At 43.1% G+C, this 23432-nt stretch overlaps 1 protein-coding gene across 1 annotated transcript in view; it reads right to left on the bottom strand.

Moving 5' to 3' along the window:
* Positions 1-23432, bottom strand: part of LOC138176012 (transmembrane protein 243) — a 27401-nt gene extending 3969 nt beyond the window's left edge. The window contains exons 1-2 of the mRNA XM_069106715.1: positions 21979-23432; positions 307-357 (exon numbers count right to left, since the gene is read on the bottom strand). Coding sequence (XP_068962816.1) covers positions 307-357; positions 21979-22056 — 129 coding nt within the window. The 5' untranslated portion in view covers positions 22057-23432. The remainder of the gene's footprint in view (positions 1-306; positions 358-21978) is intronic.

Genomic DNA, 23432 nt, shown 5'->3' with positions numbered 1-23432 from the left:
CTTCACTGTCCAAGGACAGAGGATTCCTTTTGTGGGATGCCTCAGGCCCTTGGCTTCTCCTTTGGGCTATTTTCACTTTCCATTTATGGTCTCAAGGAAATGGAAATCAAAAGTATCTCAACTTAGCTACTGCTAACTAAATTAAGATAAAAAAGGACTGGTTCAGCTAGCCAAGGTCTAGATCCCTGTAGTAGTCAGTGTCTTTAATGAGGAAGTTGATTCATTCAGCAGTCTGGCAAGTCCAGAACTATGAGTGGGACACTCAAGTCTACATCATAATTTAAAAAACAAAAAACCCACACTTACCACAAGCAGCAAGAATGTCAAGCTGCCGACGACTAAGTTAATGACACGATCCTGGAAAGAGAGGAAGGAGATGTTTGAGACACCTTAATTTTATCCAGGCTGGTCCCAGAAGAACAGCCTAAAACATGCATCTGGGAGACATATGGAAGGATAACAGAGCCTTGAGAAGATGGAATGAGGCAGGCACGCCAGTGCTAGGTGGGGGAAACTTGGAGAAGTTGGGGGAGGATGGGGGGAGAACAGAGAAGTGGGTTTAGTCAGGTTATAGGGGACCTCAAAAGCCAGATTTAGGAAGCTCTAGTACACTCCTTTTAGGAATCCTGGCCCTTTGTAATGTAAACAAAATGTTTGAAGCGGGCCTGCACAACCCTTGCTACTCCTCTCCATTTTTGGAAGCTGCCCAAAATCCTTTGGCTGCAAGCTACGGCCCCAAGGTCCACAAGTTGTGCAGGCCTGGTTTAAATTCTCATTCCTCATCTATCTCCTTCCCTGAAGAGTTAAGAGTTCATAAGATCACCAGACTCAAAGGGAAATGCCCTATCCTGGCACAAGTTTCAGGTATTTAAGCTAACTCTTAGCTTACTACCACTCATTCTTTGGTAGTAGAGCATTTTTTTAGACAAGACCTTAAGAAATCTTTTAATCCAGACAGTTCATTTGACAGATAAGGAAGCCAACCTAGAGAAATAATCTAAATTGCTTGAGGTCTTACAGCTTGATGGCAATGGTAATTTAGTGCTGGACCTGAAATCAGAAAGACCCGAGTTCAAGTTCTTCGGGTAGGTAATAGTTGTATGATTCTGGGCAAGTCATTTCACTCTCACCTTCAGTTCTCTCTTGTAAACTGAGCAGACTATTAGCACCTACTTCCCAGGGGTATTGGGAGAAGAAAATGAATGTTGTAAAACACTATACAGATTATAAAGTGATATACATTCGGATAAGGACACAAATAGGAACATCCCATCCCATCTCTTGTCTAGTGCTCTGAACTAGAGGAGGGAGAAAGAACCTAGGATTACAGATGGTGTTTGGAAGAAGCAAGGACACACCATTTAATACTGGATTTTCCCTACTAAGATTTTAAATACTTATTGGACAAAATGTTTATGTTCTTTTTAAAATCATTATCATCAGAGTGTTAAGGGCTCTGTGAATACAATCCTGGTCTTGGAATATGGAAGACTCAGGGTCCAGTATTAGCTAAGTATGTCCCTGGTCAAATCACTTAACCTCAGAGCTTCTGTTTCCTCATCTGTAAAATAGAAATAATAATAGAACTTAATGGGGTAGTGAGGATAAAATGATATAGATATGTGTATGTGTGTACATATGTGCATGTACATATATGCATCTGTATGTGCATATATGTATTGTGGGTTCATATGTGTATGTGTCCATTTCAACTATTATTTTACAGATAAAAAAATTAGATCCAGAGAAGTTAAATATTTGCCCCAGATAACAGGGAGTAAAAAGCAGAAATTAAATCCCAGGTGTTAGAACTCCAAATCTTTTCTACTATAACAGAGCAGCACTTAGATTGTTTTGTATTTAAATTAAAGCCACATTAAGTTAAAATACTATTTATTTCCACACATGGACCTTCATTTGTTAGGTTCTTACCTTCCTCTTCCCCTGGAACCCTGCCCCCCCCCACCTTCCCTGAAAAGGTTGAGAAGGGTGTTCTTTTCTTCAATAAATCATCGATTTAGAGTCAAGGTCCCCTCCAACTTAGGAATCATTTAGTTTGGGGTAGCTAGGTGGTGCAGTGAATAGCACACGAGCCCTGGAGTCAGGAGGACCTGAGTTCAAATACAGCCTCTCAGACACTTGACACACTAGCCATGTGACCTTGGGCAAGTCACTTAACCCCAATTGCCCTCCAAAAAGGGGGAAAAAAAAAAAAGGAATCATTTAGTTCAAACTCCTCATTTTATAGATGAGGAAACTGAGTCCAGGAGATATTAACCAGGATTGCACAAGTAGAAAACAGCAAAGTAAGAGGATCTGGATTTGAATCCTAACTCCAAATCCAATGTACCTTCCATCATATCATATTAAATCCTGCTAATCTTCTCTAAAAGCATAGTCTAGTCCTCCAAAAATGTATTTTTCTTTTTTTTTAAGTTTTATTTATTTATTTATTTGTTTGTTTATTTGCTTTTAGTTTACAACACTCAGTTCCACAAGCTTCTAAGTTTCAAATTTTCTCCTCCTCCCTTTCCTCCCTCCTCCCCCTCTATGGTGACATGCAGGTCTACAAATACCTTCATGTTAAACTATTCTTTTCTTATTGCCCAAAGTTAAGCCCCCTTCCTCCCATATATCAAACCTTCACACAAAGATAAGGACCACAGCATCAAACGGAACTCAGAGGACATCTATCCTGAATCCCTTCCTTTTACATGTGAGGAAACTGAGGCCCTGAAAAGTAAAGTGACTTGAACCAGGGCCCTCTCCCTTCCCATTGCATCACATGGGAAAAGGGCCAGAGTCCTGACCTGCTTTAGTACTTACTCTCCCTTCTGGAAATCCTATAATGCAGTTTTACTCCCAAGGGCAATGAAAGTTGATCAGTCTGTTTGGATCCCCACCTGCAAGAAACTGAGTCAAGGACATCAAAGTCCCCTATGTATACTCCGTGTCAGCCCACACAGAATCAAACATTCAACCCATAGGTTCCAGAGCCTAAACATATTAACAGCAATGGTACTACAGCAATCTTTACTCCTATTTATATGCTAGAATATTGACAAAGTACTTCATTCCACCATTCTGGGAAGTCCATGGTACAAGCATTATTACCCCCATTTTACAGATAAGAAAAATGCCAACTCAAAGGTTTATCCACTTGACTGCTCCACATTGTAGAAGCTGCAGGCTTAGACTCAAGAGCTTCTTAATGAAAATGTGCATCTTCCACTACACCAAAGAGCCCCAGGATAATGTAAGAGCCTTAACTTAGGAGGAACCAGATGTGGTGGGAAGACCCCTTGATTGGACATCAGTTCTGGTGCTAGTTAGATGAGACCTTGCCTTGCTTCCCTCATCTTTCCAAGGAGGCAGTCTGGCTCTTCTAGTTCCAAAATTTTGAATCTGCCATCTAATCTCTCCCTGTCTTTAGGTAGGCTTGTGCAGCCATTTCAGAGAGCTTTCCTTCCATGGGTCCTAAGCAGGAGTTTGCTACATGTTTGCTGAGTTCCAGCTTCTGGCTCTAGAATGTAGCTTGAAAGAGTGCCAGAAATCTAATTGTACAGGTTCAGCAGAGCATTCCAAAGGACCTGAAAACCACATCCAGGAATGGAATTCTTTTTTTTTTTTAAAGCAATTGGGGTGAAGTAACTTGCCCAAGGTTACACGGTTCTGAGGCCAGAACCTATCCCAGGTCTCCCAACTCCGCGGCCAGCGCTCTTACTCATTGTGCCACCTGGCCGCCCCAAAAGTCTAGTGCAGGTTTTTTTTGGTTTGTTTTTTGGAGGGCAATTGGGGTTAAGTGACATGCCCAAGGTCATATGGCTACTAAGTGTTAAGTGTCTAAGGCCAGACTTGAACCCAGGTCTTCCTGACTTCAGGGCCGGCACTCTACTCACTGCACCACCTAGCCACCCCGAGGAACGGAATTCTAAATAGCCTCCTGCCCTTGGGTTCCCTGAAGTCATCTTGCCTCCAGAACACAGAACTAACTCATGACACTGGCCCTTAGAGCTCCAAGGAGAGCTATGCCAAGAGTGAGATGGAATAACCCATTTTCCAAAATTTCTTTCTCCCATGTATGATCTCATTTAATCAACAGGGTACACCATGCCAGATGTATGTTGGGCAGAAGATCAAGTGAAACATTTAGCAGCAATGGAAGACAGAACCCATAGCCCTGGAATTCCCTCACTTCAGTGCTAGTCTCTGACACAGCAGGAATGCTCCTTCCTTTGCAGAGTGGGGGAGCATGGATGTGGAACACTGCTTTTAAAGCCACATATGGGCTGTTTTTTCTTAACTTTTTTTTTCTTCTTTGTTAGGGAGGGAAGACTGGGTATATATGAGAATGACCCACATTAAAAATGCATCAAAACTTTTTCTAAAGGAGAGAAAAAAAATGTAACAGAAGGGCCAGACAAAAATCTCCAAGACAACAGTCACTGATCCAAGGCTAGATCCCCCAGTCCTAACTTTTCCCAGAACTTCTAAAATGCATGATTTCATTAACAAACAGAAAGGTCAGGGTCAGAGGATTTGGATTTTAATCTTGGCCGTGTGGCTCGCTACCTGTGTACTCTTGGGCAAGCCACTTAAACTCTCTGGGTCTCAGTTTCCTCATCTGTAAAATGGGTGTTGAACCAGATGGCCCCCAAGATTCCTTTTTTTTTTTTAAGCAATCAGGGTTAAGTAACTTGCTGAAGGTTACAAGGCCAGTTATTTCTGGGTGTGGTGGTAAGTATCTGAGCCTGGATTTGATCCCCAGGTCATCCCGATACTGGAGCTGGTGCTCGTACTCACTGAGCCACCTGGCTGCCCCTCCAAGATTCCTTCTTGCTAGCAATCTAGAATCCTGTGAACAGGCAAGATAATTTTCACTGGACTATTTAATATTTGGAGAAAGGAGGGTTTAGGAGAGGGGTGGTGAACCCGAGGCCCCAAGGCCACATGTGGCCCTCTAGGTCCTCAAGTGTGGGACTTTGAATCCAAACTTCACAGAACAAATCCCCTTAAGAAAAGGGTTTATTCTGTAAAACTTGGACCCAAGGACCTAGAAGGTCACATGTGGGCTCAAGGCCACAGGTTCCCCAACACAAGTTTAGGGGAAGGACTGAGGATGTAATCTCCAACTTTACCCTGAAACACAGTCTAGAGAATGGTTGTATCTGGTAGGATTTTCCTCAGTTTTCCTTTCACAATTAGATTTTAGATTTTTCCTGCAGGCAAATAATCCAGAAGCTGAAACTCTAGGCACTGCAAGCTTCCCAGAAGAACCAGAGCCTATCAGAGCCCTGTCCAGAGCACTGCTGCATTATGTACCTAGATCCTAGTAGCACACAGGCCAGCTCAGCCCCATAGTCTGACAAGTGGCTGCCCCCAGCCAGCTTCTGGCCAAGTGACATGGATTTTTTAGGTTCTGCTGCTCTTAAAGCAATACCAGCAGTATTAGGGAGGGAGTGACCTGGTGACTTGGAGCTCAATTGGTCTGTCCACAACTAGGGGCAGCTACAAAATCTCTGGACTTCAAACATCTGTTTCAGGAGAGATAATTGCTAGTTTTATGAGTGACTGCAACAATCCCAGATGAGGAAATCCCCCTTCAATGCTACAACTCAGCAGTCTCAGGGAGGAGCCAAGAGCTAAGTAGAAAGCTTCCTTTTGCAGTAGAAATGCAGCCCAGGCCAGAGTCCATCCGCTAAAGAAATCCCCTTCCACTAAGGGAAACATGCTAAGGTTGGGAGGAAGAAAGAGAAACCAAAAGACAAGAACTCTCATTCTGGGCTTTATCTTCTCGATGCCTCTTATCAGAAATGAGGATTGATTAGAATAAAGAAAGAGGAAGCAGGATCCTTCAAGTTCTACAGGGATAAGGAAGAACAAAAGGATGACTCATTGTGCAGAGAGAAAATGCTGTGGTTCCATTTGTGCATTCAAAATTGTGGGAAAAGCAGGTACTTCAACTCTCCAGGAAACCAAAGTCCATTCCTACCTACCTTTCTTCCCTCCCAGGCTCTGCAGAAAGACCAATCACAAATGTGCAACACAGAAACACTTTGGAAACTTGATTGAAGCTTTGGCAATAAAAAGGGATGGGAGGAGGGCTTTTATGAAAGTGGAGGAATTTTTTTCTTGCCTGGACCCATGATTTCATGAGTATCCATAAGAGTAAGAAACTTCCTCTTCCAATGCAGACTGGCCCATTTTCAGCAATTTGTAGTCTTAACAGTATTGCCTGGGGTACTGGGAGATCAAGTGACATCAGGGTCACACATCCAATATTTTTCAGAAGCAGGATTTGAACCCAGCTCCTCATGTCTATGTCATACTGTCTCTGAAAAACAAGTTACATAGATTAAATCCCTATCTTTTAGAAGCTAATAATTTAAATGCAAAGTTTTTTTATGTTTCCTGAGACCTAGGTTTCTCCAGCAATGAGTTGAGTCACATTGGGGGGGAGGAGAGATAGTAGAACTAAGGGTTGGAGCCCTCATGTGTTCAAGTCAGCCTCCACCAAGCCTTGAGGGACCTGTTCCCTCAGTAACAAGACTCACTGTTAAAGGTTATTCTAGGGGCAGCCAGGTGACAAAGTGAATAGAGCACCAGGCTGGAGTCAGGACCTGAGTTCAAATCCAATCTCAGATACTTAACAGGTACTAGCTGTGTGACCTAGTCACTTAACCAACTGCCCTGCCTTCCCCCTTCCAAAAAGACAAAAAAAAAAGTTATTCTCCCGAGGGCAGCGGTTGTCTCCCCCATTACATTGGGATCTCCTTGAAGGCAAGGACTGTCTTTTGCCTCTATGTATCCCCCAGTGCTTAGCACAGTCTCTGGCATATAGTAGGCACTTAATAAATGCTTACTGCATTGAACAACATACCAAACTGAGGGAAGTATTTAAAGTGTTTCTTTCTTACAGTAAAAGGCCTGTGATGTCATAGAAGTAGTATGGATTAGTGGATAGAGAGATGGCCTTGGAGGGAGAAAGGACCAGATTCAAGTCCCACCAATGACACATACTGGCTGTGTGACGCTGGCCCACACACTTCATTTTCAGGCAGAGAGGTGATCTAGAGTCAGCAACACCAAAGTGTGAATCTTGCTCTGTGAACTTGGGCAAGTCACCTTGCCTTTCTCAGCTTCAGTTTCCTCATCTGTAAAATGGGGATAAAGATAACACCTACCATCACAGGATTGTTTTGAGAGTAAAATAATGTATTCAAAGCACTTTGCAAACTTTGAAGTGCTATACATATACATGTTAGATCTTAATATTTACCCTCTCAGTTCCCTTAGGCGACTGTAAGACTCTAAGAAAGCTCTGTCTGCTTTGGTAGAGGGTGTTTCCTCACTGGGGTTTCCTACGCCTATGAAATCACAATTCCTATTCCTGCCCCTGCCCCCATCCACCCCCCAGGAAAAAAAAAAAGTGTGATTTCATCTCTGAGCAGCCCCTCTGTTGATGCAGACTGCAACTCTTCCATACCTTAGAATGCTTTCTCTTTTTTCCTACCATCACATTTTACCAAAAAAATCATCTGGTTTCTAATAAGTTTCTGAGAACCACCAGTCCAAACTTAGCTGGGGCTGATCCTCAGATGACTGAAACATGCTTAGTCTGTAGCTGGCCCATGCCTGAAGCCATTCTAGCTTGATACCAGAGTCTCCTGGGCTTATAGTCCATTGGCATAACTTCTGAGAACCCACAGTCAACGGTGGCTAGAAAGGCAATTTAAATACACTTAATTATTTCCTACCTTGTTATCTGGGGTTTTTGTTTAAGTCTGTTATGTACCAATCCCTCCCCCCCACCTAAAAAAAATAACCTTCTAAGAGATTTAGAATGCATGTACATATTGAGAGGGGCAAGTGGAAAAGATGAGTCTGTATAAATTAAGCATCACCAAAAGATTTACATTTTAAAATCTATGTGTATGAAGCTGCAGAAATTTTTGGAGTCTATAAATATCCCCTCTCCCGATAGAAATGTCACATTTGGGATAAAGACATCAACATGTACATACAGTCTGAATTTTCTCTTAGAATTACCTATCTGGGAATCTGTTCAAGTAGCAGAGTTGCAAGATTACCAGGGCCAGCACTGCTTCGTCTCTTCGGCTATCCCTTTCCTGTCTCCTTTCCAAGTACAAAGTCTCTTTGGAAAAATCAGAGTCCTTGAAAAACACCAACACCTCCAGACAAGATGAAGCGGTCACATAAGGGAGCCAAAGGTAAAACACTGTCCCTGAAGTCAATCAGTCGACAAACATAAGTACTTACTATGTGTTGGCACTGTGTTAAATGCTGAGGGTACAAAAAGAAACAAAAGACAGTTCACCTAAGGCAGCCGTAAGTGTAAGGCCTCACTGTCCCTGAAGTCAACCAACATTTAAGTGCCTACTATGTGCCAGACGCTGTGCTGAGGATATGAAAAGAACAATCCCTGCCCACAAGCAGCTCACAATCTAATGGGGGCGACCACAAATAAACATGTGCAGACGAGTTACATAAAGGATAAATGAGAAATAACTAAGAGAGAGAAGGCACAGGACTAAGAGAGGTGGGCAGAGCTTTCCTGTAGGAATGAGATTTGAGTTGGGACTGGAACTCGGAAGCCAGGGTTGCAGTTCAAGCCTCCTCCGGCCCACGGTGACTGTCACCACCTGCAGCCACAGGCCTCTCTACCTTCGTCACATGCCTCCCTGGCCCCACATCATTCAGCTAGCCAACAGCCCACAAACAGCTCCCATTTAGGAAGAGGAAGACAACTGGACAATTTCTCAATATGGTAAAAGGAAGGAATGTTAGCAGCCTTCTAGGCCGACCAACACATGAAAAGAAAAAAGAATCCTTGCTTTAACACAAACAAGTGGTGACCGTCCATCGCCTTCTAGAAGACCTCCAAGGAGAGAAACCCAGCACTTTTCACGGCATGTTACTTTTGGATATTATTGGAGATATATATATATATATAGATATATATATAGATATTATTTGGACATTATTTTACTTTTGGATAGCCCTAATTTTAGGAAGTCATTCCTGACACCAAGCCTAAATTCTCCTCTGAGCAACTTTTCCCCTTTGTTCCTGGTTCTGCCCTATGGAGCCTAATGGGGGGCATATGAGCCTTCCTCCACATTAAATTGGCCATTTGAATATCTGAGACCAACTATCACGTTTCCCCAAAGTCTTCTCCAGGATTAACATGCCCTCACCTCAGGATTTCCAGGATGAAGTCTATGGGGAGGACCCGTAAGTCCTTGCTTCCCCTGGCCTTATATACTTCCCAAACTAAACCCAAGACCCAAGGTAGGTTTGTCCCAAAGGGTCGAGGATTGTGTGAGATATTTTGATTTCAGCTTTTGACAGGACTACTAACCATTCCCATGCCATTTTTTTTGGAGGGGTGAAGGCAAGGCAATTGGGGTTAAGTGACTTGCCCAAGGTCACACAGCTAATAAGTATGTCTAGTGTCTCAGGTCAAATTTGAACTCAGGTCCTCCTGACTCCAGGGCCGTTGCTCTATTCACTATGCCACCTAGCCCCTTATTCCCATGCCATTTGATCAGGCTAGTCCTTGTTTTTACTAAAAACTGACCAAACAGTACCAAGGTTTGACTGGCCCTTGATTGGGCTAAGGCTCCAGCGGCTACCTCCCTTGATGGAGTTTCCTGGTAGGAAAGGAAGGAATAAGTATTTATGTACACCTACTACATGTTAGGCACTATGCTTAGCACTTTATATAAATTGTATCTCCTTTGGTGGCTTCTAGTCATACTAACTGGCTTCCTGATGACCTAAGAGCATAAGAAGACCCACTCCATCCCCATACCTTCCACAGCTAACCAGACAGAGGAAAGAGAGGGCTGTCCTCTATTCTAAGTGGTTGCAGAGTCCTTGTTGAATGTATCTTTTATACTATGGCTAAGTAAACCTCCTTTTGCTAATACCCACAACTATCTCATTTCATTCCAATGGGAAACCAAATACACTAATATAATCTGCATAAGTTTATTATACATATATATATATTTGTTTGCATGTTGTCTCTTAGATTATAAGCTTCTTAAGAACAGGGACTGTCTTTTGTCTATTTTTATATTCTCAGTTCTTGGCAGTATCTGGCAAACAGTAGGTGCTTAATAAATGTTCGTTGATTGATTGCTCATTACCCAACTCTATACTAAAGCCTTGATTTGGGGGAAAGGAAGAGGGAGGGGATGGGGAAGGCTAACTCCTAGATTAGAGCTAGCATCACTGGAATGGAACATTTTCATTCAGCCAAAGCACAGGAAAAGCTGGAGCGTACACTTGGGAAGTCTCATCCAGTCCCCTAGTATATCACAACACGTAGAAATTAATATCAGAGTACAAAAATAAACTACCATCTTCCCAAGAGATCCTGCTGTAACATAATACATCTTCCCATAAGATCACCTGTGGCTTTTGTTCAAAAGGCAAATGGACCTTTATGGTCCCCTTTCAACACTCTGTAACTGAGTCTAAATCCAAATCTGTAACTTGGAATTCTGGTGACTGCATCAAATTCAGTTGTTTGGGATGAAGGGAGCTCACCTGGTATGCAGGAAGGCCATGGGGGGGGGTGGGAAGGAAAGAATAAGGATTTATAGAGCACCTACTATGTGCTAGGCATTGTGCCAAACACTTTTACAAATATTTTTGACGAACAACAACCTTGGGAGGTGGACATTACTGCATTCTGGATGTACAGTTGAGTTTAGTTAGGCTACTTGATGAAGATGAAGTGACTTGTCCAGGGTCTCACAGGTAGTAGTATCTGAGTAGTGTAGTAGTAGTAAGTATCTGAGGGTGAATTTGAACTCAAGTCTCTCCTGGCCCAGCACTCTATATTTCACCACAGATGCTATGGGATCCCACCTTGATCACTGTGCTATGGTATCACCTTAATCCTGGCATCCCCAGTGAAAAGCATGGCATGAGTTCCCCAAACCTGGTGGAAACAAGGCCCAGGACAGACACACTTGTGCCAGGGGAGGTGGTGACCTGCCCCCAAATTCCAGCCCCATGAAAGACATAGGCAAGGCCGAAGCCACTGGGTGCAGTGGTGAGAGAAAGTAGGCTCACAAAGTCTGCTGCAAGAAAGCAAGCCCATGCACCAGTGCCCTGAGAAAAAGCCTCAGTCATGACATGATGATTACAGGTCTGCCTTGGAGGGTCCACTGACAGCAATGTTTTGCACTTCTATCCACACAGTTTCATCTTTAGAAATCATTAGAATACCACATAAAGATCTGGAACACCTAATGCATACTGTTTAGATCCAGTTCTGGAAATGAATTCAAAAGCATTTATTAAGTATTAATCATATACCAAGTGCCATGCTCTGCTCTGAAGATGTAAACAGAAAAAACTAGGTACTAGGAACTGAAAGTGTGTCTATACAGCCACAAGCATGACGTTGCACAGTTGAATTACAAGTCAAGTAGCAAGGGATGACAAACTTGATCGAGAAACAATTACGGAGGTAGCTATCAGTTGATAGAGCACCAGACCTGGAGTCAGGAGGACCTGAGTTCAAATCCAGCCTCAGACACTAGCTGTGTGGCCCTGGGCAAGTCACTTAACCCCGACTGCCTCACCCCCCCAAAAAAAAGTTATGAATGCTTGCCATGTGTAAGACACTGTGCATGGTCCTTGCCATCAAACAGCTTACAAGCCTATTGGAGAGCAAATACACACACACACACACACACACACACACACACACACACACATACACATACAAACATACATAAATAGCTTCCAGAACAGCTGTGTAAGTTACAAGGACCATTTGAATGGGAATGACATTAAGTACTACATGATTTCAGGAAAGGAAAACCTGATCATGGCCTAGGGTGATGGGATAAGGCTTCCTACTAGTAGAAGGACTTCAGCTGGTCCAGATTCAGCTGTTCAGTGACAGAGGAGAGGGCACTCTAGTGCCTTGAGTAGACCAGTCTGGGTGGTTGGGTCCCATTAGGGAAAAGCAGCTGCAATTAAAACAGGGGAAAAGAGGCTGGGGCCAAATTATGTAGGGTCTCAAATACCAGGCTTGAATTGGAAAGGTCTCATGACCATTTCACCTCTGAAACATGTAAAAGGAAGTTCAAAAGAACGAGCCACCTATCTAGCATTTAGCAAATACCTTCTTAATGCTGTTGGGAAACCCTGGAAGTAGGAAAGTAACATGGCAGCCCTACTCCAACCTGGTTTAGAATACTTGCAGTTAGGCTTAATAAGACCATTAGGAAAATTAAGAGGGGTAGGGAGAGGGGGGAGGAAGTCAGAAAACAGAGAAGATCCTACTTGTGTCCGAACACCACAATGGGACAGGGAAAAGACAAAACAAAACATATATTTATCATATAATTTTGAAGCCAAAAAGAACCTTAGAGATTCTCTAGACAGGTCTCAATTTAATGATAAGGTAACTAAGGCCCAGAAAGATTAAACAGCTTTCTCAAGGTCACACAGGCAGTCAATGACAAAGGCACACTGTATTATTCTTCTGCTTAGGACAAGCACAGGATATAACTGGACTATATAAATGGGAAAATGGCCATACCCACTAGGGCCTGATTTCCATAAAAGGAACTCACTCTTCTGTGCAGCACCAAGAATATCATTTACATGGAAAGGCCCTGGGTGAAAGTCTAGTTTGAAGAGAAGCTGGGAAGACAATGGCCTGCCAAGAACAGTGTTCTGTCTCTATAAGCAGGCAGGAGAAAGGCCTGCCAAAGGCAGAGTATCTTAAATACAGCTGTGTCATCAAGTAAACCATGAGATACACACACACACACACACACACACACACACACACACCCCCTAAGCATTAATTATAGCACTGTTATTTGTACACTATCATTTGCCAAATGGTGCAAATGAGAATTAATGGGAGAGAACTAGGCAATGGGCCACCAAAAAAAAAAATCTATGTCACTCACCACAGTACCTATGAAAAGAGGAAGGGAGAGGAGGTCAGGATCAATTCCCAAAATGCTTTTTCCTCCTTTCAACAGAAAGAAATGACAACCTCAGGGATAGTTAGGTGGCGCAGTGAATACAGCACGGGCCCTAGAGTCAGGAGGAAATGAGTTCAAATATGGCCACAGACACTTAACACTTACTAGCTATGTGACCTTGGGCAAGTCACTTCACCCCAATTGCCCTGCCTTCCCCCCTCCAAAAAAAAGAAAGAAATGACAACTTCCTTTCTTCAGGGAAGACCCTGGACAAGGGATTCCCAAGACACTCCAAACGGTGGAAAACATGACTCTCCAATACTGGCTCATTCACTGATTGCTATCCTCTTCCCCCGCAGACTCTCTATGGTAAATTCATTAACTGCTCCCCCATTGGGGCCCCGTCTTATGGTTTTCCCTATTACTAGGTCAACACACCCAACATCTAGTCAGAGAAACAACTGGATTGTGTGTTGTTCTACAAGTCAAGATTCACTAGATCAGAGGTAGGAAGATAAAGGATTGAGATGTGAAAAATCTCAGTCACTTCCTAGAGACTGAAGGGATCTTTCCATCTTTCATTATACAATCTGAAATACTTCTAAGTCTTTTTTGTCTCATTTTTCTGAAGAAGAAAAAAGGCACTCTAGGGAAGAGGTAGGTTTATAAGTACAAGAAGAGACATCTCAGGGGTCACATTTAGGGATAGAAAGGTCAGTAAGAATGGCTTGCAAAGCCTCAGATATTTTGGTTATTCTTAGAAAGTTTCTGTTGTTTGCTAAAATAGGAATATTACATCTAAAAACAATAGGTGGCACTATGAACAATAAGAATGCTGGGCCTGGAATCAGAAAAACCAAATGTTCAGATCCAGTCTTGAATACTTACTAGCTATATGAGCCTAGAGGAGTCATTTAACCTCTGCCTCAATTTCCCCACCTGTAAAATGGGAATAATAGCACCCACCTCCCAGAGTTGTTGTATCAGATAAGACAATATATATTAAAAAATAATTGCAAACCTTAAAGCACCACACAAATGCTAGCTATTAAGACATGAGTATGAGTAAAGGAGCTTTATTTTGTCTAATGATTCTAATCAGGAAACAGAAATTATGGATGTTTTCAGTCTTAAGTTATCTAACGTAAATATGTTCCACATAACATTAGAACAATGGTTTTGCCCATATAAAGCATTTTATGTTTCAGTTTAGTCACCCAGAGATGTAGTACAAGTATTATGACCATTTTATATTTGGGGAAAGTGAGACTCAGATTGATTAAGGAGTAAGACAGGGGGTAGCTAGTGAATAGAGCACCAGCCCTGGAGTCTGGAGGACCTGAGTTCAAATCCGGCCTCAGACATTTAACACAAAAACTAGCTGTGTGACCTTGGGCAAATAATTGAACCCCAATTGCCCTACCTTCCCTCTCCAAAAAGGCAAAAAAAAAGAGTAAGACAGAAGGCACATAGCTAGTAAATAGTAGACCCAGGACTCACTCAAATCCAGTTTTCCAACTCCATTTCCACTGTTCTTTTCAATAGATTGTACCATCTCCTCTGGGCAGAAAGATGGCTCAGTGCATAGAACACTGAGCTTCCTTAGTCAGAAAGACTCATCTGTATGAGTTCAAATTTGGCCTCAGACACTCACGAGCTGTGTGACCCTGGGCAAGTCACTTAACCGCATTTGCCTCAGTTTCCTCATCCACAAAATGAGTTGGAAAAGGAAATTGGCAAATCATTCTAGTATCTCTGCTAAGGAAATCCCAAATGGGGTCATGAAGCATTAGATACAACTGAAAACAACTAAACTACTACTTTCACTAATAAACTGATGAGGAAGGAGGTCAAAAATAGAAGGGTTCATATGAAAAAATATTGGGGGAAGAACTTTTCTTAGTAGCAAAGAACTGGAAACAAAATGAATGTGGTTTAGTTTAACAAATTGGTGTATGAATGCAATGGATTGTTACAATGTAAGAAATAACAAATAATAATTCCAGGTACTTGGGAGAAATGGTATAAACTGATACAGAACAAACTAAGCAGGCTCAGGAGAAGAATTTACATGATGACCACAAAAATGTAAAGGAAAGGGACAGCTAGGTGGCGCAGTGAGTAGAGTGCCGGCCCCGGAGTCAGGGGGACGTGAACACACACACAAAAAAAACTAGCCGTGTGACTTTGGGCAAATTACTTAACCCAAATTGCCCTCCAAAAAAGGTAAAAAAAAAAGTAAAGGAAAATATTTAAAGACTTCTGAGCTATAATCAACTCAGAGACCAATCATGGCTTCAGAAGACTGCGGAAGGATGCCTCCCACCTCCCAGAAGGGGTGGGTAAAAGGTTCACAATGACACATACAGTATGTGTTGATTTGTTGTCCTTGACTCTATATTGGGGATGGGGGGCGGATTGTTTAGTAGGAAAGAGGGAGAGATCTAAGACACCAATACTTTCAAACAGGAGCTTCCATAAAACATTTTTGCAAATAAAAAGCAGGTGGCACCACACCCTATGTTCCCATTAAAAATAACAGCAGGGAGCATGTTCTAAATGTTATGGATAAAGGGGGCTTGGGCATTTCGTAATCAATTAAATAAATTTTGGGTAGCCCGAAGGTAAAAAAAATAAAATAAAAATATTCCTTCAAAAGAATTTGGTTGGTTGATGAGCTTGATTGTTAACAGCTAAACAAATAGCTCCAAGCATTTATTTTTCTTGTTGTTACAAAAAAGAAAGAAGTTACATGGGGGTCCATTTTGGAAATGGCTAGATAAGTTATGTCTTATGAATGTACAGAAATATCATTGCACTACAAAAACAATAAACATGAGAAATTCAGAGAAACCTAAGAAGACATGTTACATGTTTATGTGGATCAAAGGAAGCAGAACCAGGAAACAAGATATAAAATGACTATAATCATGAAATGAAAAAAAAATACTAAAATGAAGCAAAATGTTGTGTGAAGTCATGGCCCTGCAGAACACATGAGAAAAAGTGATCCTTCTTTTCTGGAGGCGGCAAGTAGAGGGCTGGAGAATGGAGCCTAGATGTCAGATGGGATCCTCGTGTTGTTTGGTTTTTGTTACAAGGCAAGGTTCATGGGATGTAAGGGTAGTATGTGGAAGTTGCTCTGCTGAAAAGCAAAAGACATTAATAAAACTTAATTTTTTAAAAGAGCTTCCCAAGGGAGAAAGAGCCCCTTTGTAGCCTACCTAGACACTACCTCCAGTTCACCCTGTATCTTCCTTGTACCTAATTGTTTATTTGTGGTCCCTTCCATTAGAATAAGAGTTCTTTCAAAGCAAAGCGTAATTTTTGCCTTTTTATCCCCAGCACTGAGCAAAAGTGCCTGGTGCATAATAAATAGTTATTGACTGACTACCTCCCTACTTCATAGAAGGGCTGCTGGGGAAGCTACTTACAATGATGACCAAGAGGTTCCAACGCTTCTCTACCAATAGTCTTCTTTCTGTGAGCCTTCAGTGTAAATACAGCCAAAGTTGCCCAGAAAATGGGTTTCTGTTTGTGTATACCACCTGCACTTCCTCCTCTGAGTTCTCCCCTTAGAGATGGCTATCCAAAATCAGACAGCCTGAAAAGTGACAAATGTGTATGATTTCCTGGCATTGGAAACGAGGCTGGAAAAAGTGAAGTAGGTAGTACAGGACCACAGAAAGGCCAGATTCTCTGGAGGCCTTCCCATCCATCATAACTGCACTCTAGGTGTTCAATGATCACTCCCTCCTATCAACTCCAATGCACGTCATCTTGTATTGTTATTTATCTCTTTTTCTGGCCCTTCTAGTAGCTGTGATAAGCAAAAATTTGCAAGCCTATCTTCCCACCTCATCCCCCACCCCAGGAATTATCTCTGACCACCAGAAAAATGTTTTCTTAGGCCTATGGATGAAAAGTTTGGAAACCATGGCCAACTTTGAAGGGTTTGCCATTTGCCATTTTCTCAATTCAAATCACACAGTTGATAAGGCAACTTGTGGCTTTTTTACTTAAGGCAGTGGCCTTAAACACACAACATAGGGGCCACATTCAGACTGTAATACTCCCAAGTGTGGCCTCTATCAGATTTAAATGTCAATGGGAAATATTTAACAAAATTAATAAAAAATACAATAGAACATAGACACTGCTAATATGTTGTTTCCTAAGTCAACATGCAGCCAGCAGGGTTCCTTTTGTAAGCTTTAAGGGTCTCGGTTTCTATCTTAATTTGATACCAGTGCTTTAAAGGATTTGCCTTCCCTTTTTCCAAAGCAACTGAACCGCAAGTTTTAGAAGGTATCATAAACAGCACTGAAGTCCTAATGGGATGGAAAGAGCACTGTCTTGGAGTTAGAAGAACCAAATTCAGATCTTGCCTCTGATACTTAATCTTGGGCAAATAATCATACTTCTCTGGATCTCCATGTATTTGTAAATGAAGGAGCTGGACTAAATGGCTTCTAATGTCCCTTAGGATCTAATTCCAAGGGCAAGAAAATTGGTGGCCCACCTCACTGCCACTCCTGTCCCCAGCACGGAGATGGAAGCAGAGAAAGGAGCGAGGGGCAGAAGAATCAAGTACTGGGATGGATTTTAAAAGGTACATTTTGGCATAATGGAGAGAGTCTCTGTCTGCCTCTGACAACACTTGGTAGTGAGTCCCTGGGCAAACCTAACCTCTCATGCCCTAGGCAACTCTTTCATGACTTTAAGCTACAGAAGAGTTGCAAATCCCAGTGGGAGAAAAGTTCCACACCAGAAGATCCCTACCTGAATAATTTCACAGGTTTATAGTTCTATACCCATCCTCCCTCCCCAGAAATGTAGGCTAAGTGCCAAGAGAGCCATCGTTTTATTTGTTTTACCATTCTAGACAGAAAAATGAAGGCATAGAAGACAGAGTTTTCTGTGTAGTTTCATTACCTAAAGATGTTTTCTGCCTTCCTTGGGAAGTAGAGAAACCCCATTTTATTTCACACCAATTTCTAGGCTTTGGGGTAAGAAACGAGGTGGTATTCCATCAGGTCTCCTGCCCTTCTGGAAGGGGAGAAACTCTACTTTGACCTCTCACCTGAGGGGCTTAAGGCCCTGCAAGGACTCCACCTATGGCCAGACCCCTAGGGATGTTGATAACCTACCTTGAACTCGTTCTTCAATGATTAGCTCCCACCTGCTGTTGAATGAAACTGGGGAAAATCACAAAACCACTACAAATTTATGTTATGTGATTTCAAATGCGCCCTCACCTTGGCAAGGCAATATTTTTACACCTCCCCGAGTCACTATCCCACTTATGACAGGAGCTCTTCCAAAACCTTTTCATCATTCCCTAAACTTCTGATGGTTCCCCTTCCCCAAACCCTCTCAGAGAGAACTTTGCCCCCTACTTCACTGAAAACTTCAGGTCATTCTACAAAGCACCTCTCCCTCCCCCTCCTCATCTCACATCACTTTTCCCAATATCTCCTCCTTCACTCCTGTCTCCCGTGGAAAAGCGGCCCTTCTCCTCGACAAGGCAAACAAACCTCTTGCCACTTGAGGGATCCCATACCATTCCATCTCATCTCATCTCCTCCAGGAGATGGCCCTTCTCATTCCCACTCTCACTTATCTTCTATTTCTCCTTATATACTGTTTCCCTGCTACTTACAATATGCTCTTACCTCCCCCATTCTCCAAAAAACCTAATTTGACCTCCCATCCTCATTAGTTATCATCCCATAACTCTCCTCCATTTTGCTACTAAATACCTAGAGAAAGGCTGTCTCCATTAGCTGCCTCCACTTCCTTTCCTCTCATTGTCTTAAGCCTCAACTTCCCATCCCCTGACATCATTCAACTGAAACCATTCTCTTCAAAGTTACAAAAGATGTCCTAAATACAAAATCAAATGGCCCTTTCTCAAGCCTCATTCTCCTTTGCCTCTCTGCAGCCTCTTCAATCATCCACTTCTCCTTAATGTTCTCCTTTCTCTAGGTTTCCATGACATTACTCTCTCTCGGTTGTCCTCCTATCTGCCTGAGAGCAACCTCTAAGGCTCCTTTGCTGAGATCTTCATCCAAGTCATACCCACTAACCATGGGTGTCCCCTGAGATTCTGTCCCAGGCCCTCTTCTCTTCTCCCTCTCTACTATTTTACTTAATGACCTCATCAACTGCCATCGGTTCAATCATCTCCATGCTGATAATTCTCAGTTTTCTACTTATCCAACTCTTAACTTCTTCCCTAAGGTCCAGATTTATATCTCCAGTTGCCTACTGGACACCATGAACTAAAAGTCCTATGGGCATCTTAAATACATGTCCAAAAGTGAACTCAACACCTCTCCTCCAAACTCTATTCCCTTCTGAACTTTTCTGTCACTGTCTAGACACCACCAAACTTCCAGGCACCCAGGCTCACAACCTAGGTGTCATGCTTGACACTCACTCTCTCACACACACTCCATCTAATATGTCCACAACTTTTTCCCCACTCAGGCTCATCCTCCATTTAGCTGTCAAAGTGATCTTAAATCAAGTATCTGACCATGTCACCACAAGCACCCCCACATAATAAACTCCAGGGGAGCCCAACCAGCTCCAGGATCAAAGTTCCTTGTTGAAAGGCCTTCTTAACCTGATTGCCACCCCCCCAACTCCTACCTTTCCAGGCTTCTTACCCTCCCTCCCATACTCTATAATCCATCAACACTGGCCTCCTTGCTGTACCTTGAACAAGAAATTCCATCTCCTATTAAATAAAATATAAGCAAAAAAGATATAACATCTTGAAACTCTTATGTACTACAACTACATTATATCTATACCAGGAATTTAGGATTTATTCAATATTAGGAAAACTATGAAAATAATAGGCCATATTAATGGCAACATTTTTTTTAAAAACCTGATATAAAAAATTCCAAAAAAGTAAAAATACATAAAAAAAATTTTTTTTAATCTGAACAGAAAAAAAAATTCCATCTCCCACCTCCAGGTATTTTCACTAACTGAACATGAAAGTTTGAAATGCTCTCCCTCCTGATCTCCATCTCCTGGCTATCCCAGCTATAATCCCACTTTCTCCAAGGAGCCTTTTCTGATCCTCCTTAGTGCTAGTGCCTTCCCCCTACTGATTATTCAGTTTATCTTGTATATATCTTGTTTGTACACAGTTGTTTGCATATTGCCGGAGCCCCTCCCCCCCATTAGACCGGGAGCTCCTTTGAGAGCAGTGATTTTTTTTTTACCTTTCTTCATACCCTCAGTTCTTAGCACAATACCTGGCACACAATAGGTACTTAATAAATGCTCACTGACTGATTTGCATTTAGGAATGTAATCTATTTCCCCAGAAGTTTAACCCTAAATCACCAAGATCATTTCCAAGCCATCTAACGTGGGGGATGGGAGGGGGTGCAGGGGAAGGGAAAACTGAGTATTTTCCAAAGTGTTCTGCCTCTGATAGCTCTCTATGGTCCCACATATATTTTGTGATTGAAGCATAAAACAAAAGGCTAAAAGTAGGTCAGAAGACTAGATCTTTTCTATCATGGTGCAGTAGTATCTTGAAAGCCCAAAGCTAGTGGAGCACTTAGGCAAAACAGATAACTTACTAGTGATAAACTGTCTACAGCACCTACCTTCTGCAAGATCTCAAAGCACCTTAGAACCAATTGCTAGTGGCAAGGATTATCAATGCCCCCTTTATAGATAAACAGAAATAGAAAGGAAGCAGGCCAGTTAACTTGCCCATCATTACTCAGCAGTTCAGTACTGAGGGTAGCAACAAGAAGCTCTCTCCCTCAAGTTGTTGGACCATTCTATCAAATTAATGCGTGCATACACACACACATACATACACACACAATCTGCCCTTGTGCCCATTTATTTATTTATATTTGATAAAGCAATTGCTTTACAATTAACACCATCAAGTGATATAACTATTATAGCTGATGGGGTGAGTGTTGATGTTTTGGGGTCCCGAGCACCCCTAAACCCCTTAAACCCCAAACCTCAACATAGCCATCTCACAGGTGAAGGAACTGCCTCCCCAAGACACCCAACAACACACATGCCTAGGAAAGTGCGGCAGTAACTGAGGTTTGATTCCAAGGCAGGTACTCTTTTCACTACAATACATTATTTCTGGGACCTTCTTCTCTAATCCCTCCCTCAACTGAGTCACCCCAAAATTCTTTCATCTTATTCCCACAATGTTGACCCTCAGATTAAGAAAATATTCCTTTACTAACTACTTCATCTCAAAGTACCATTGTACTTTGTACTCCCATTACCAAGTACTCTGGAGGAGGGGGTGGCTTAGACAAGTGAAGGTACTTTAGCAGATCTGAGGCCACCAAAAGTACCCTCCAAGTTAATTCTACGGAAAGAGGAACCAAAAATAAACAACAAATCTCTTTGTGGACTTTCATTCCCCCTCCCCCAACCGGATGTAAAGTGCACCTGGTGAAGAGCTGGGCTTAGAAACTCTTGATGTACTTTCCGGAAAGAAAAGACACCTCACTCCCTACACCTCCTCCCCTCCCCCCGTCACCCCATACCTCCCATTCTCCGCTGTAGAGGAGGAAGTGAAAAAATATCTGCCCAGCCCCCCTAAATGAACTTGCTCTCCACTCCAGTGCAGGTGAGAACAGAGAACTTTCTCTACTCCTCCCCCCCCTCCACTACACCCCTATCTTCAAAGATCTTGGCCAACCTTTTCCTCAAAGTGGTTCTATTTTACAGACTGAAGAAGAAATGAAACCCTCCAGAATAATGATAGGACAGCCTGTTTGGAAGCCCGCAGCCGTCCGGCCACACACAAGGGAAAAAGAGTTAACCCTGGGATTTCATTGCTTTGGGGAACTCCCAGGCGAGGAAACTCCTTCCAGCCCCACATACCGACTGGCACTGAGTCAGGCCGCAGAGAGGATGTCAGGACAGACAGCTAAAGCATACAAACACACGAAAAACTAAATCCGGGGCTCACCCTTGCCGAAGTTTCTCCGAACAGAGGTCTGTTATCCAGGCCACTGGTGCCATAGGTCCTAGTGGTAAAGTCCTCCATAGTCCCCTTTTTTTGTCCCTTTAAAAAGCAGCTGTTTGATCACTCCAATCGGCTCTCAAAACAGAGTCATCTCGGTTTCCAGTGGCCTTTACTCCCACGATCCAGGGTGCTGGTTATTTAAGGTACTCATTGCGGGGGAACTATTGATTGGAAATGAGAATGGCTATGAAGGTGGGCGCTCAATGCCAGGTTCGGAGATCATTTCCTCCAACTTTAGATTCCTTCTTCACGGCGAGATGCTGGGCAGGGGGGGGTGGAAAGATACCAAAACCATGCGGCCAACAGGTCCTCGGGAGAAAGTTGTACTGAAAGGCACTACCCCTTCAAAGACTCTGCCCCGCCCTCCCGCCACAAACCCTACCCCCGATAAGGTGGGAAGGAGTAAATAGCTCCCCTCCCTTCAAAAGGGTTTCCTTCTGGAAGCCCAAGAATAAGTTATCAAGTCGTCTTTCTCCTGATGTCCCAAAGTCCCACAGGAAATCTCTGAGGCTCTGGAGTCGATAAAAATGGAAGATAAAAGTTGAAGGGGTACAGCAAGATGTCCCCAACCTGGACCTGGTCGTTTAGAGCCTTTCCAAAGCAGTAAATACTGGTGCACTTTCCAAAAACCATCCAACCGCAGCCGTATTACTACGAAAGCTGCAAGGGTGCCCTTCCCCCTCTCTATTTCCAAACGGGTGCGGGAGTAAATAAGGCGTCCACAAAGCACTGAAGAGGTCTGCGGGGCTTTCAACCTGAGCAAATTTAAATCAAAGCGGCAGCCGCGCCCAATAAACTTTCATGCTTGTCTCAATTGTTGCATCCGAGGCCCTTCCCCTGCCCAGCTTCTTTAGCAATGGGTGTGTTGCCGAGCCAAAATAAGATCTTAGACTCAGATCTGCAGCGGGACCAGCGGCCTGGGGAAGTAAGAGGAATAGAGTCCCTTCTTCCTGCAGAGATTGATTTGTCTTTTAAGGGGAAACACACACGACTGGGCTACAACATAACTCGACCCCATGAGTCCAGAGCCCAAACCTGCTCATTTTCTTCCACTCGGTCGCCAGGGTAATCCTCTCTGTGAGCATCCTGACATGAGGAGTAGAGTAGGGACGATGGGAAGAAAGGTAACACCCCCCCCCCCCCCCGCCAGCCCCAACGCCCAAGGCAAAGTCCCTGTTTTGCGGTATCCCCGGCTCGTCGGTGCGTTGCGTCCGTAAGGAAAAAGCACCAAAACGTTGGAAAATAGAGCTCGGGCGATGCTAGCATTCCATCGCTGTGGGATTCTTGGCTGCTCAGCCCGCGTTCAGAAGACAGCAGGTACAGTGAGCCAACCTCCCTGCCCCCGTCACCCGCGCTTTCCTGGCTGACACCCACAACCACTGTCGCAAACCAACCCT

The sequence above is a fragment of the Petaurus breviceps genome, unplaced genomic scaffold, assembly GCF_028583685.1.
Source record: "Petaurus breviceps papuanus isolate PSGF00001 unplaced genomic scaffold, PetGlider_PUasm1.0 80, whole genome shotgun sequence".
NCBI lineage: Eukaryota > Metazoa > Chordata > Mammalia > Diprotodontia > Petauridae > Petaurus > Petaurus breviceps.
This window is presented reverse-complemented; position numbering and strand designations above follow the sequence as displayed.